The sequence below is a fragment of the Dermacentor silvarum genome, chromosome 4 (assembly GCF_013339745.2).
Source record: "Dermacentor silvarum isolate Dsil-2018 chromosome 4, BIME_Dsil_1.4, whole genome shotgun sequence".
Classification (NCBI taxonomy): Eukaryota; Metazoa; Arthropoda; class Arachnida; order Ixodida; family Ixodidae; genus Dermacentor; species Dermacentor silvarum.
The window spans coordinates 106,783,822-106,798,035 of record NC_051157.2 but is presented as its reverse complement, the minus strand read 5'-3'; the positions used below and the strand labels follow the sequence as shown (position 1 = coordinate 106,798,035).

The window sequence follows — 14,214 nt, the reverse complement described above, 5'->3', positions numbered from 1 at the left end:
TGCCAAGCAGCTTCGCTTTAAAAGAATAGCACTGATCAGCAAATGCCCTAAGACAGAAACGCTGATTATGGTAATTTTCGCTGTCATAGCGCATGAATCAACAGACACTGTGACGTGACAAATAGGAGGAACTGTGTACGTAACTTACGTCTTGTTGACGGCGCTTGTCTGATTGTGCTTGACTTTTTATTTATGTTTAGTTACCTAGTTACTTGCAACTCTGAGAGATGGGGAGCAATGACCATGGTGACATATATACTTTTTACAGCGAAGCTGTTGGCCTCTCGGTGGTCGGCATTGTTCTTGTCCGTCCGTTAGCAGAAATTATCATCATCAGCAATGCCTCATACTCCCCTAGGAAAACACGGGGGAATGCGGGAGGTGGAAATTCAAGACGATGAGCAACACGAGAACAAGGTGAAAGCAGGAGCCAACGTTTCGACAAGTCCACTAGTCGAAACGTTGGCTCCTAGTCACCTCAAAGCGTGTGAGCTGCCACGAACTGCGGAGGGACAGGGACCTTTGTCAGGCTTGATTGCCTTTAGCCCCTGTCCCTGCAGTGAGCTTTGTATATTGCTTACTGTAAATACAATCCTTACTTACCTTGTTCTCGTGTTGCTCATCGTACCCCCCCCCCCTATAAGCATGGAAAAAAAAATGCAATGGCTCATCCCCCTCGTAATGCAGAGGCTACAAGCGCTCAGCAAAGTGAAGCCAACAGTGCATCCGTTCATTGAAATTACCCGTGCAATCACCCATCTTTAAGCGTTGCATAACCCCCTCAGCAACTTCGCTGGAAATCCACTTTCCCTGGCCGGGATGGCAAGTCAATCTCTTTTTGCTTTCAAGGGAGCAAATGCTGGTTTAAGATTTCTGTAAACTGTGGCTTCGCATTTTCTGTTTTCCACCCTCCATTTTTTCTTGATTCATAGGCAGTCGGAAAGGGTAGTGATGTCGCAAAAACCGCATATCACGATGTTGGACCCACGCGTGCTTTTTCGAATAAGGTCCGTCGCGCCTTACCGGAAAAAAGAATACGCAAGTGTAGGCCTTGTGGATGGAAATTCCTTGCTTGGAAGGGAGGCCTACTTATAGCTGTGGCCGCAATGACACTGGACAAGGTGCTGCAGTAGACTGCACCTACCAGAGTCCATTGTTTCTCCGTACGACGTAGAATAGCGCTTTGTTGAGAGGTGCTCGGGGACAGGCCTCTAGTGGGTCTCGCCCCTTGCAATACTGGGCGGAGTCCCCCATTCGGGGACTCCGTTGGTCTTGACCGCTGCGCAGGTCCGCCGAACAAGGGCTTGTTGGGCCGATAGTTCCTAGCAGCCGAGCAGGGCCGCCTCCCAGGCCTCTCGGGTAGGGGAAGAGGTGATGCAGTGGCGCACCGACGGGGGGGGATCGGGGGTGTAACCCCCCCCCCCTGAGGCCGACTTAACACCCCCCCCCCCCCCCCCTTTGTTTTAACCCCTTTTATTTCCTTACGCATTTCAGTACTGCAACTAAGATGTAAGACGCGCAATCGTCTGCACACTCGCAAAAAGCTCATTTTTTTGACAATTTCCCCTGAAGAAATCGAAATTAGTGCTGGTTAGATGGTATTGGCAAACTGTCAACCCCCCCCCCCCCCCCCCCCCCCCCCCCCGGCAGAGATCCTGGGTGCGCTACTGCTCTCCATTTGTCAAATTTTGTCAATGGATTTTGTCTGCATGCCCAAACCATGTGGAAGGTGTCGGCCATCTCCCCACAGATTGAGCAGCGGCCGTCAAATGCGTGCGACGATGCCTTTCAGTGAATATACTATTCCGGAAGACATTCTTGAAATTCCTCTTCGACTCATCGGCGCCGGTAGCCTGTGTATTCTTTGTTTACGCGGTGCCAGTGTTGCCAACTCAGTGTGCCGTATAGTCCCTAGATTGAGGACCAAAAATCCCTAGATTACGAAAAAGTATCCCTAAAATTGTTACTGCCAATTTGTTATACGTTCGCTATGCTTCACGGGGCCGCAGAGCTTTGTGCGCGCTTCTGTTCACATCTTTGTATGTCTTGCTGGATGATAAAGTAAATTGTTTTCTTTTCACTCGGCTAACCTTGCTCGTCGCCGCCCGTTCCACAAGTTGCCATTTACTTTAGTAATGCGTCTATTGTACACAGAGCTCTTGGAACCATGAACGTATGAGGGGCTGTGAAAGTAGAAATATTGTAAACTGCCAAGCATGCGTTATCGAGCGCGCGAAAGATAACTGACCAAGCTTCAGAAGTTTCGCTTTTACACGAGCTACGCCGCAGCTGTAATACCCAGCCGCGATAATTCTTCGCCCTCTTTCACCAAGAGCAAACAAGGGTTTCCAAAACGAAGCACAGGGGGTAGCACCCGCTCCAGCCTCTCCTGTTACGATGCCAGAATTGAAAGAAGTCGCGACTGACTACAGCGCCGCTAGTTCTAGCGACAGCTACTCCGGGCGCGCTGCTCAACCTCCACTGTACGGTGGCTAGAAGATCCACTGGTAAGGCTAGAGTGGGTAGAATTGGGAGGTGTGAAAAGCGGCCGCGGAAACCGGTCCCCAAAGCACGCCGGTGCCGCAAGGAGCGCTGTACGCGGGGGCGCCGTAAAAGAGTGGAGCAGACTGCGTACTGCGTAGCGCTCACGGTGTAAGATATATACTATATCTTACACCGTGGTAGCGCTGCTCTCGCCCGAGGAATCTCGCTCGTGCTACTTTGCGCGCACCAGTTCTGAGTATTAAGTATTTTTTTTTTCTGAGATTCTGCACTAACATATGGCACACTCTAATCGTGCAGCTTGTTCTTCTTCTCGGATGCCCGTGAAAGCATGCGCGTCGAGAGGGGACGGAGTGAGACGTGGCGCGCACCAACGAGAAACTGGATTTGATGACGCGGTTTGACACGGCACAAAAGCACGTGATTTAGAAGCGAAAGTATATCAGAGAGCTACACATTCATTCAGATCGTGTTAGGCTCCTCCTTTCAGGTGCAGAAATGTCAAGACATGGATCTTTCTTTACATTCCGCAATGTAAACATTTACCCAAGGGTTGAATGCACCACCTTTTTTTTTTTTTTCCTTTGCGGAAGCGTGTTCCACTGAAAAAAAAGTAACTGATTAATAGTGCAAATGAAAGGATATATTAGCTTATGCATTGTATAGTTACAGCTACAGAGAAATAAACCAAACTTTTGCCTCAAGAAAAAGCTCTTTTTATCCCCTCCCCCCTTCCCCAGTGTAGAGTAGCAGGCCAGAGCAAACTAACGCTCAAGCCGACCTCTCTGCCTTTCTTCAAATAAACCTCTCTCTCTCTAGACCCGTTACATGCCACTGGTCTCAAAATTGTGTGTACATTTTCTCTGCACAAAGGAAAATTGAATTAAAAGAAATCCAGAGCCCTTCCACTATTGTGAAGATGGAAGCCAGCGAAACTGTGGCTTTGGTGGGTCTGCTGTGAATTTTGCTATAGTGAATTTATATATTATCATTATTGATTATATTACTACGGGGAAAAAAAGACGTAAGCAATATTACAGGATATTTACAAAAACTGTAGCTGCTGACAAGATGGTAGTTGTTGGTGTCGCCTAGCTCGCGAAATTAAGAGCATCGTCTTCATTGGAGTAATCGTACACGTCTTCATCAGCCAGTCACAATATTGAGCGTCTTCAGCATGTTCGTCAAAGAGCAAGGACACCGGTCTCTTGTTTTCGCCCAGCGCGATGGCCAAGTAGTGCGTTTGCTGCGTCAAGTCCGCCCGCGACGCCGACGAGATCTCCCGGCCGCTCCTACTCTCGGCGGCTCATACCCGCATATCCAATGCAGGTATGCGCCACACGTGATTTTATTATCGTTAATCGTCACGTAACTGACGAGCATGTGATGTTATTGATGTCATGACCTATCAGTCATGTTACTCATCCGTTTTGACACCTGTGAGAGCAGCATTCCGGGCAAGTTGGTCATACATTACTCAAGTAATACTTGAGTAATGATGTAATGTAATGTAGTAATGGAATACAAGTATTACTTGTATCAGTTGTGCCTTAACCTGTGTTAAGGCACTACTGGCGGGAAACCGCCACGCACATGGAGCCGAAATGCTGATGATGCAAGTCTTTTTTTTTTTTCTAACACGCGAACACGATCCTGGGGTAACTAGCCCTTAACAGCTTCGCTGCAATACACATTCATGCAGGAACAAGTTTATTTGAACTTTGCAGAACTTTCCAAGAGAATAAAGTAAACTTCTCTTGGAGTTGCCTGTCAGCTCTCGGTATTGCGCGAGCCCACTTTTGAAACACGTCTTTGCACGCCGGTGCTGGGAACAATGAATGATAGTTTTTCGGCGGACGTCCGGTACCCAGAGTTGCAGTCAGGAACGAAGCACCAGCGTTCAGTTTTCGAGGGAATCTTTACTACAGCTCACAAATGCATGACCCACGTAAAATAAAAATCACGTAACCGATAAAGAAAAAACGACGCAACAGCAACCCCATGGACGCCGCCGCGTTATCCTACAGGGAATCTGCGACGGCGGTGGCGGCACCGCGCCCCCTGCCGCAGCGCCCCTAGCGGCAGCGATGGACGTGGGCACAAGGTTTAAACTTATTTTTGTTATTTTATTATTTTTTGTTAAGTTAATCACTGTCGCACGATTCAACATTCACCGCATTTTTGAACGGCGTGGCGGCCCCTAGCATTTCTATATTTGTTTATGCGTGGACTTCGAGGCCCTTCGCCTACTTGCCCTCCCACCTGTTGTGACGGTTTCATAACTTACCTGGCCCATCACACCCGTCCTTGACATATCTTGCCGTGCGCAAATCAGCGTTCTGTAGGTTTTTCTTGTCGATGGAAATACATAATTCCTACCATAGTAGAGCTTCGCTGGTCTTCCATCTAAACCCAGCGGAAGGGCTGACAGCTTTTTTTTTTTTTTCTATAAACCAATATATACGGCAAAAGTAAAGTTTTGATAGAATACAGACCACTTAAATTTAAACAGATTCGGTGTTTCTCTTTGGCACGATCTTTTTAAAGACCAGATGGCCGGCGCACTTTAATCCTCTGGTCCAATGATTCATGGAGCAATCTTTAACTCTCTACAACAAATACCCGCTAATCTTACAAATCCGAATGTCATAGAATCTGCATAGCATCGCGGGTTTTTTTCACGCTCGGAAAAACGCCTATTTAGCACCAGTTAATGTAGACTAGTTCTCCCATTCCCAAGCCCACCTCAGTTTTCCCAAGTTAGGCCACAAGCTATCCTGTCCCAAACGAAATGCTCTACTCTATAATGACTCGATGGAAAAATACGGAATGGCATTCTGCTCAACGTACCCTGGCACCGTAAGCTCTAAGTGATAAGAACTAGTGTCAACATGGCGCCAGCAGACCTGTTGTGTGCGCACCTTTAACTAGTTGCAGGAAGCCCCCCCCTTTTTTTTTGCTTCACCAGTGGAACACTGAATTGCCTGCGTGTTGCTATTTGATTCACTCTGTGTAAGATTTGTAACCTGTGGGCTCGAGTCCAGACTGGTGACCACATTTCGATAGTGGGTGGTGTGCAAAAGAAAATTGCGTACCCTGCTTTGGGTGCCTGTTAAAATTAAAGCACTCAGCCGAGATTGTCACCCCACGCCCCTTATTTTAAAATTTACCTCCACAGGGTACGCAGTGCAGGAGGTGCCAGGTCAGTACTGTTCACGAAGTGCTTGGTGCGGTTCACGCTGGTGTGCCCTGCGATTGCTATCACTCCCTCAGTGCAGTTTAATAAATAACCTTGCAATAATGAAGTTGAATATCCCTTCATTATAAGTGGGCACTCCACTCGGGGCAAGTGGGCTAACCAGTCGCACACTAAAACATTGGTGCTTCAAGTGGACTAGATGTTGATTTTTGTAAATATGTACAATATCATATGAAAAATAAAAAATAAATAAGCATGCATTCTGTTCACTAGACCATGATATATGTACGATGTCATATGACTAAAAAAAAAAAGAACAAGCATGGGTTCTATTGACAAGCCCATCATTTGGGACCTTCCTCTCTCCAGTTCAAACTGAAAGCTCAACACCAGAAACTGCCTTCCTTTGTATGTGTTGCAGATCACTCTGAAGTGTAACAACAGTTACCGTATCCAAGTGAACGTTGGAATTGTGGACAACAGCGGACACATCCTTAGCACGTCGGTCGTTCGCCAATTTGTCGGTGCTTACTATGTGGCTGTGACCCGTTTCAGCATAAAACCTAGGTGGGTGGTGTGCTTTGCTTGCCAGCTGTTTCCTTTCCAAATCTGTGCACTTATTTCCCTGTCCTCTTCTTTTTATCTACAGCTGATGAAACCTTGATCAGAGCTTTAATTGCCTTTGTTTTTTTGCTTCTAGTCTCTTGCGTCCAAGCAACAAGAGGTTCAAGAGTAAGGCGCCCTAAGTTTGTTATATTTTGCACTGTTTTTATGAGTGCACGTGTGTATTGTGTAATAACAGCAATAAAAACATATTTATGGTTACCAAGAGGTCTTTTTCTTCTTTGTTTAATGACATTTTACAGTACAACCAAGACAAAAACAATGCAATGGTGGTGCGGCTACTGAGGAATACAAAAATAGACCTGCTGCACGCATGGTGATGCCGCAGGCCAGTTGCCGCCCTGAAAAGAAAAAAAAAAAAGAAAATAATTGGAAGCGCCCTCTGCAGATAAATAAGAATGCACTAGTTTCCATGCGTATCTCACGGAAAGTTCATTTCACACAGAACAATGTAACCTGAAGATGCAGTTGCTACGAGAACAAAGGTAAAATTCCCAACAGGCACGTCATGGAGTCCATTCAACAGGTACACAGTGACAGCACCCTCAGGCAATGCATAGTGAACATATGATGTCGTGGACCATATAGGGTTTCATGCAGCTACTAAAGGCAACTTCTGGAGTTAGTCTGTATAAGCTGTAAGCATAGCAGCCGACATGCGGGAATGATGGTTAATTTGCCTAAACTTCCATTCTTCTGGCTTTAAATGGCTTCGTGACTTTCCGAAGTGATCAACGTACTACTGCATTATAAATAATTATTTAAACATTAAAATTGTCTGACGGCAGGATTCGAACACAGGATCTCCAGCACCGAAGCCAGATATTGAAACCGTTGCACCGCAGACGTACGGTGGACAAGTGGAACCACTACATTTGCCAGTGATTATGCGTGCTTGTTAAAGAAAGTATAAATTGCTTTGAAATTTAGGCCCAGATAAAGCATAATCAACGAAGCCACAAGAACACCTGAATCCACAAGCACAAAGAAGGCCATGTACTGCCCAACATTCCCATGGTGGCTGGACAAACACAGTGCCAGAGTTCCCTCTAGTATTTGTAGGAAACTACGTCTTGGACGACAGGACATAAGTACATTTATAAACCATGACATAATGAAATTTCTCTGCTGCTCCGAACCCAAATGGTGGTTTACATGTGGCCGCACCCCTCTAAGTGCGCGACAGAGAGCGGCCCCTGGAGCGAAGCAGCGTAGCGTGGCAAGACCCTCTCTCAACGTCATATTCCGTATAAAGTCCAAGTGCGACAAGATCCTATCACGTGCTGTGTGCTGCGAGTGTGAAGGGAAGCATGCGAGGTGAGACGAGAAGGATAAGGGGAGGCGACCACACAGTAAATATGATCAAGCATGCATGCGTTTGGATGTGCGCGTGTGTGAATGGGGGGCAGGTGAGGTGGGCAAGCGCGTCTCTTCCCAAATGTCCGGTCATGGTTGCGCATGGCTGTCAGTGCACGAGCCTGCACACCCGATCCTTGAGGTAAACTGCGGCGGGCGCAAATAATGGCGAGCCGAGATGGCCGTGGCTTCATGCGCGCTGTCTACCCTTGCATTTAGTGCTGGAGGTCGCATAATCGCGAATTTTGGAGACGCTCTTCATGATAGCATGGTCTCTGACTTGAGGCAACACTATAGGCCACGGCGGCTGAGTGGACGCAACAGTGTCGGGGGCTTTGCTCCCTACCACTGAGGTGAAGATTTCAACATTAATTTTCTTATTGAAATTTGTTTTTCCCAGTTGCATATTAACTCGGGAAAATTGTATGGCCCCATCTGTCGGCAAATATACTAATTTGTACAAAAGGTTGAGTTTTAACATAATGAAATGGTGATATGACAAAGTGCCAATTTTAGCGACACCATTATATCGAGGTTCAACTGTATATAGAGTAAAACCTTGTTAATCCTGCCCCGTTTAAAACTCTATCACTGCCGTTTTTTTTTTTCTGTCTGCTCCTCACCCCCTGCCGGGTATTTTTTTCATGTTGGTTCAGTGGAAATTTCATTAGTAATGCACCATGATACTCCACAGGACATGTAAAGATACTATTTCATCAGAACTCATCAGCAGTTCTTGAATTTCTTCGTCCGTCAAAGCGCGGACGCACGTGGCACGCTGACTCGCCATCATGGCTGCTGCGCTCTGCCGAGACCGCGGGTGTAAACACATGTGCTCCATCTGTTGTCTAAAATTTAATTTACAAGTTCTATGTGTTTAGGTTACCTGTCCATAGATGGCGGGACATGAACACAATTATTTTTTACACAAGTTGTCTCGGGAGTGAATTTAAAAAGCAACACGAGTACACTCAGGAGTAGCAGGGGGGTGCGCATTGGTGGTTTCACGAGTGATCTCGGTAGTGGCAGCTAAAGGGTTAAAGAAACCCTGAACTACTTTTTATTGAAGCGGAAGAAGGCATTTCAAGTCAATATAGGCTAGTTCAGAAATACTTTGCCGCAAGAAGTACTTCAATGTGTTCAGCAGAAGCGGAGTTATTGGCAATCAAACATGGCTTCCCCTGTGCTTCTGTTCCTTCTTCAATGCCTTGTACTGCGAAGGCTACGGCGGAGTCGCATGTGGCCACAACGCTCCGCCTTGTAAATGTCACTGTGGTTCAAATTTCATTTTGGACTTCCGATTTTGGTGCCTACGACGCGCTAAACGTAAGCCAAATGCGGCTGTCCTCGGCAAGCCGCACTGTGCTTAGCCATTGGACTTGTGACAGCACCCCCCCGGCGACTAGGGTATCTACGTTACGAAGCCGACCGCAGCTACCAATAACAGCAACGCGTGGAAATACGCTTTACTACGAAATAAAGCGCCCAGAAAAGAGTGAGGAACGTGGAATTCTGTTGAAAAGAGGGCATTTGAGAGAAAGGTGACTTTGCGCTCAGCTTGCGAACTCCACACACTGCGTACGACAACAAAACTTGGCTGAGATGTTCACATTAGCGTATGCTACCCATGGAGTATCTTATTTCACCAAGCCCGAGGAGTGGTTAAATTATGGGGTTTTATGTGCTAAAACCTCGATCTGATTATGAGGTGCGCGCCGTAGTGGGGGACTCCGGAAATTTGGACCACCTGGGGTTCTTTAACGTGCAACTAAATCTAAGTACACGAGTGTTTTCGCATTGCGGCCGCCATGGCCGGGATTCAATCCCGCGACCTCGTGCTCTGCAGCCCAACACCATAGCCACAGAGCAACCACGGCGGGTCCCGAGGGGTGGTTCAGGGCCCCTTTAAAGACTTTATTCTTGCCTTCACCACTGTGCATAACACCGTGTGCCTTCAATCTCAGTGGTTCAATAGCCAAAATAGGATGTGGAGCAATTTTTGGAGCAGGAAAATCCAAATTTGGAGCAGGTTACGAAAAAAAAAAAACTTCGTTTTGGAGCACTAAATCCCAAATTTAAAGCAGTTCACAAACAATGCTTGCTCATAAAACGCCATAAAATTTACCCTGCATAATAAACGACCCCCCAACTTGGGGGCGTGTCTAGAAGAAAATGGGGGTAAGCGAAGCTTCTTGTGTGTGTATATGACCTTCGTGGTGATTTTCTCTTTCTATCCATTTTTCTTTCTCTTCCTTTCTCTGACCTTCATGGTGATTTTCTTTCTCTCTCTCTCACTCTATCTAGCTTTCTCTCTCTCTCTTTCTTTCTTGCCCCTGGTATGTGCCAATGAGCTTGGACCCTTTCTGCACCATCGCCAGGATCGGCCCACTTTTCAGCGTGACACCACCACCGCCGAAACTTGTGAGCCTATAAAGCTTCGCTTAAAAAGTGTGTTCATTACGCGAGTATATACGGTAATTCACATTAGCAGCGTAGGTGAGGGCAGGGGAGCGATCAGAGATCGTTGTTCGTAAACGCACGTCCAGTTTCACCGAGCACGGTTGACGTAAGCCGCGCCCGACGAAATTGAACGCGCGCTCCGAACAACGACCTCGATCGCGCCCCAGCAGCGCACTGCACGCAACTTTTTCCGCCAAACATGTGGAAAGTACACATGCATTTCTTCGTTAGTGGTTCCCGTTCATTTTTTTTTCTGATGATGTGTTGCGCCGTTCTCGCAGTAGTCGAAATATGCAGCGACTGTTTGACAATCTTTTGGCGTTTCATTTCATTTCGGCGGTTTACAGCGAAAATCGGCACTGTTTCATTGCAACGCGGCGCCTGTTGCCACATAGAACCGAACCCTTGCTAGTTTTGTGCATTGCGTCGCCTACAAAGCCCACGCCGTCAGTGCCGGGTCGCTTGCTGTACCGTACAAGCGATTTTCCCGTGCAGTATTCGTACCCGCTCCGCTCGTGACCGCGTGCACGGATACGGCGATGTTAAGTCAACGCGGCAATGGCGAACTGCTTTCGTTACTGCAAGCAACGCACATTTCATGTTTCCTCGAGACTTTACTGCATATACAACACGCAACCAGCAGCAAAAATATTCTTCGGCGCCCACCACCAAACACACCAACGTCTCGGCTGGGCATGTGCTTGGATCTTGTCTGCGCTACTGGATCGGACTGGATTGGATGGCGATGTCCAAGCTGCAGGTTGCAAGCTGCAGGTTTTTGTTTCCCACTAAAGCTAGCGTAACCGAGAAATTACGTGGTTGGTCGGGCGTTTTGGCGCAGCGTGGCACAAGTTTAACCTGTATCACGGTTTTGGCGCAGTCCCTTGCAAAAATACGAAATTGTATCAAAATGGCGCAGCTGTTGCACCCCTGATATTTGCATAGTCGCCATCATTGATCGTGTCGGTAGCTACGTTTTTTTTTGCACCGTGGTTATGGTTAGCAGTACTGTTTTGACTGTGTACGTCGGCTGCGTGCGTGCCTTCAAAAGTGCGTAGTCGCCATCCATCATCGAGTCATTCCATGATTGTGGTTTCGTCCGCAGTTGCAGCGAAAGACAGTTTCGTTCTTACTCATTGCGTGCATCGGTCGCGTGCCTTCAGAATCACAAGGTCGCTGTCGATAGTGGCCGCAATTTTGTCCGCAGCAGTTGTGGCAAACAGTTTCATTTTGACTCGATCCAAAGCTGTCGAGGACAAAGCGCATCGGCTATATAGCAATGGACGGACGATCTGTTGGCAACCAGCTCACTGACGAAAAAAAATAATCGGGATGTGCATGCGGCAGTGGAAAACGTGTCTTAGATGAAGGCGTGCGATGTGACTGCGCTGCGAAGGAAGATTGGCTGTGAGAGCCAATCAGTCATGAGATGACGAGAAATGCAGCTTTTGCACTGCTTTTGTGCAAAATAGAAACAGGATTTGCTCAGTAAGCATTTGTGTATTGTTTTTTTATACCCTTGATAATTCGACAATCAGTTAATTCGGGCATTTTTTTTACATAACATCAAGTAATTTCTTTGCGTGTTATTGAGCAAATTTCTTTAAAAAACAGGAACTTCTGTCCTTTTTTCCTGTAAGAATCAATGGTGAAGTGATCCTTCATGCTTTGCAGTAAAGCCTCCCTTTGGTGATGTCAGCTCAGTGCCTAGTATTTTATCAAAGCTCTGGATGACCGAAAATGTTTTTTTATGCCGAAAACTAGGGAGGTTTGCTCAGTAAAGTGGTTTTCAAACTAAATGTATTTAGTCAGAACTTAACATGCACCGATCTTACATGACCAGAAATGGAAACGACCCCCCCCCCCCCCCCGTTCTCATACCCGGAAAAAATGCAACACCCTTGAGGGTTCCAGGTTAACATGGTATGGTAAGGGAAAACTAGCAATTTGTTTTCAAATAAACACATTAAATTTAGTGCATCCACCCCCTTGCACCAAACATCATTTTGTCATAAGAAGCTTCTGGCACTCGCAGGAGCACCCAAAGTATGGCAAGGCACAGCTTCCGAAGATGGAACGAAGGTTTCGAGATTTAGGGGAGGAATTTTGGTCACCACCTATAAGCTGTTTTGATTTTTATTCTCATGCACATGTCATACTTTAGTGAATATATGAGGAAGAGAGTGCATGTTAGAACTAAGTAAACTCACGTACCGAACTGAATTTCAAGTAGGAAAAGAACCACGGCAAGTGCTTACCACGCGGTGGTAAAGTGGGCCATTTAGTGGCGACTGCGGTGCTCCCTCTCCTTGTCTCTGTAGCGGTCCTCATGGTAGCGGTCCCTCTCGCGGCTCCGGTCTCTGTAGTCTCGCTCACGGCTGCGCGACCGGTCACGCCTGCTTGACTTTTCTCGGCGTGATGACCGCTCTCGTGACCGGTCCCTCTCCCTGGAGCGGGGACGGTCCTTACTCCTGCGCAAGTGCAAGACAAGCAACAGGTGCATGTGAGAAATACGTTAAAAAATCATGGCCTAATAAGCTTAATCGACACTGCTTCATTGGGAATTGGCGACTAAAGGTACTGGTTGGTGCCGCATCGACAAACCACCTCACAAAAAAAAAAAAAAAAAAAAAAAAAAAAACGCGAGTGCACGGTATGGCAACAAAGTTGTTCACAGACGCCTATCTTTGCGACTCACCATACGGCGGCTTCTCGTTCCCTATGCCATTGGTGACGCACATCGGTCTCTTTTTGTACCTTTGAGCAACTTGTCACAAGACTAGCTTTGGATTTACTCTGCAAGAGCGAGTGTTAAGAGCCGGTTGCATGCATCTGCGCATACGGCGGATCAACAAAAGAGAGGAGAGCGACCTTCGTGAGGGGTGTGACTTCTACTCTGCCTGTAACTGCGGACTTGTACTACTTTGTACGACTGCGAACGGTTGCACGCACCGTATCTTGAAAGCGATCTGCAACACGGCTCCTACCTTTGTATGCACTGCGCTTTCGCCGCTCAGTTTCCGTTGAAGCGAGACCGCACAAACCTTCGCTCGCTGCTGCACCCTCGCTTGCTCAAGCCAGCATTTTGACAGCAGTTGTCTGCGGTCACCGAGTGCAATCTATTCATGTTCATTTGTGCGTGCTGACACCATGCTTGTTAATCCAGTTAGTAAGCGAATGTGTCCAAATATATACAGCCGATAAGACTACTATCCTTACTCCGTATAGCTATCTACTAATTTGCTATTGCAATGGATGCTTCGCCTTTCGGGCGAAACTGTGATTTCTATTCGCGCGTGGCGCTGAAGAGTCTCTCCTAAGCTTTTCTTCTGTGGTGGGGTCAGAGCAATACTGGTTGGAGGCGCCGCCACGCGATTTGGCATGCTGACGATAGCATGGTCAGAGCGTGGTACGTTTGAATCAACTGTCGCAAATGCTTGCACATTCGAATTACTGGGCGTTTTCACCCATTGTAATACACATAACTTTGACAGGAGCAAAGCGTCAGTTCGAATCAAGCGTGTTCGAATTAACGAGATTCGACTGTATACTAGAACTGAGCTGCCATAGTACAGTGCAGACCACTTATAACCGCTTTTAGTGCGGGACCGGTTATAGCGTGGGTTTTTTTGACCACCGATATATCTCCCAAAGAACTCAATGTATAGGTGGACCGTTTATTGCGTAGGCGTGGGAAGCAGAATACCGGTTATAGCGCGGTTCTTCTAAGTGTGTGACCATGAAATCGGTGCACGGAGCATGGCCCGAACGGTTGCCAGGCGCGCAAACGCGGAGGAGTGGGAGCGCAGGCGTGCGCGTGGAGACCAGCGGCGAAAAGCGAAACAAAGTCGCAGTTTCCCCTGGAAGGCGAAGCAAATTTACTAGTAGAGTATACGGAGTAAGGATAGTCCGCTTACTAATTGATTTAACAAGAACGGTGTCAGTGCACACAAGCAAACATGAATAGATCGCACTCTATGACCGCAGACAAGCACTGTAAAAACGCAGGCGTGCGCAAACGCGGAAGGAGCAGCGACCGAAGGTTCATGTGGTCTATCGCTTCAGCGGAAACT

At 47.2% G+C, this 14,214-nt stretch overlaps 2 protein-coding genes across 14 annotated transcripts in view; one reads left to right on the top strand and one right to left on the bottom strand.

Annotated features, from left to right (window-relative positions):
* The window catches only part of LOC119450475 (uncharacterized), a 20,928-nt gene extending 14,427 nt beyond the window's left edge, over nt 1-6,501 (top strand). Inside the window, exons 3-4 of the mRNA XM_037713932.2 lie at nt 6,123-6,268; nt 6,402-6,501. Coding sequence (XP_037569860.2) covers nt 6,123-6,268; nt 6,402-6,447 — 192 coding nt within the window. The 3' untranslated portion in view covers nt 6,448-6,501. The remainder of the gene's footprint in view (nt 1-6,122; nt 6,269-6,401) is intronic.
* The window catches only part of LOC119450473 (cleavage and polyadenylation specificity factor subunit 6), a 188,558-nt gene that overhangs the window by 127,414 nt on the left and 46,930 nt on the right, over nt 1-14,214 (bottom strand). For 11 of the 13 annotated variants that reach the window (XM_049665897.1, XM_049665902.1, XM_049665904.1 and 8 more), the window contains 2 exons: nt 12,400-12,612; nt 6,517-6,666 (listed from right to left, as the gene is read on the bottom strand). In XM_049665897.1, the coding sequence (XP_049521854.1) occupies nt 12,423-12,612 (190 nt within the window). In that variant the 3' untranslated portion in view covers nt 6,517-6,666; nt 12,400-12,422. Of the gene's footprint in view, nt 1-6,516; nt 6,667-12,399; nt 12,613-14,214 lie in introns of those variants that run through there. The other 2 variants (XR_007466441.1, XM_049665898.1) reach the window with 2 other exon arrangements.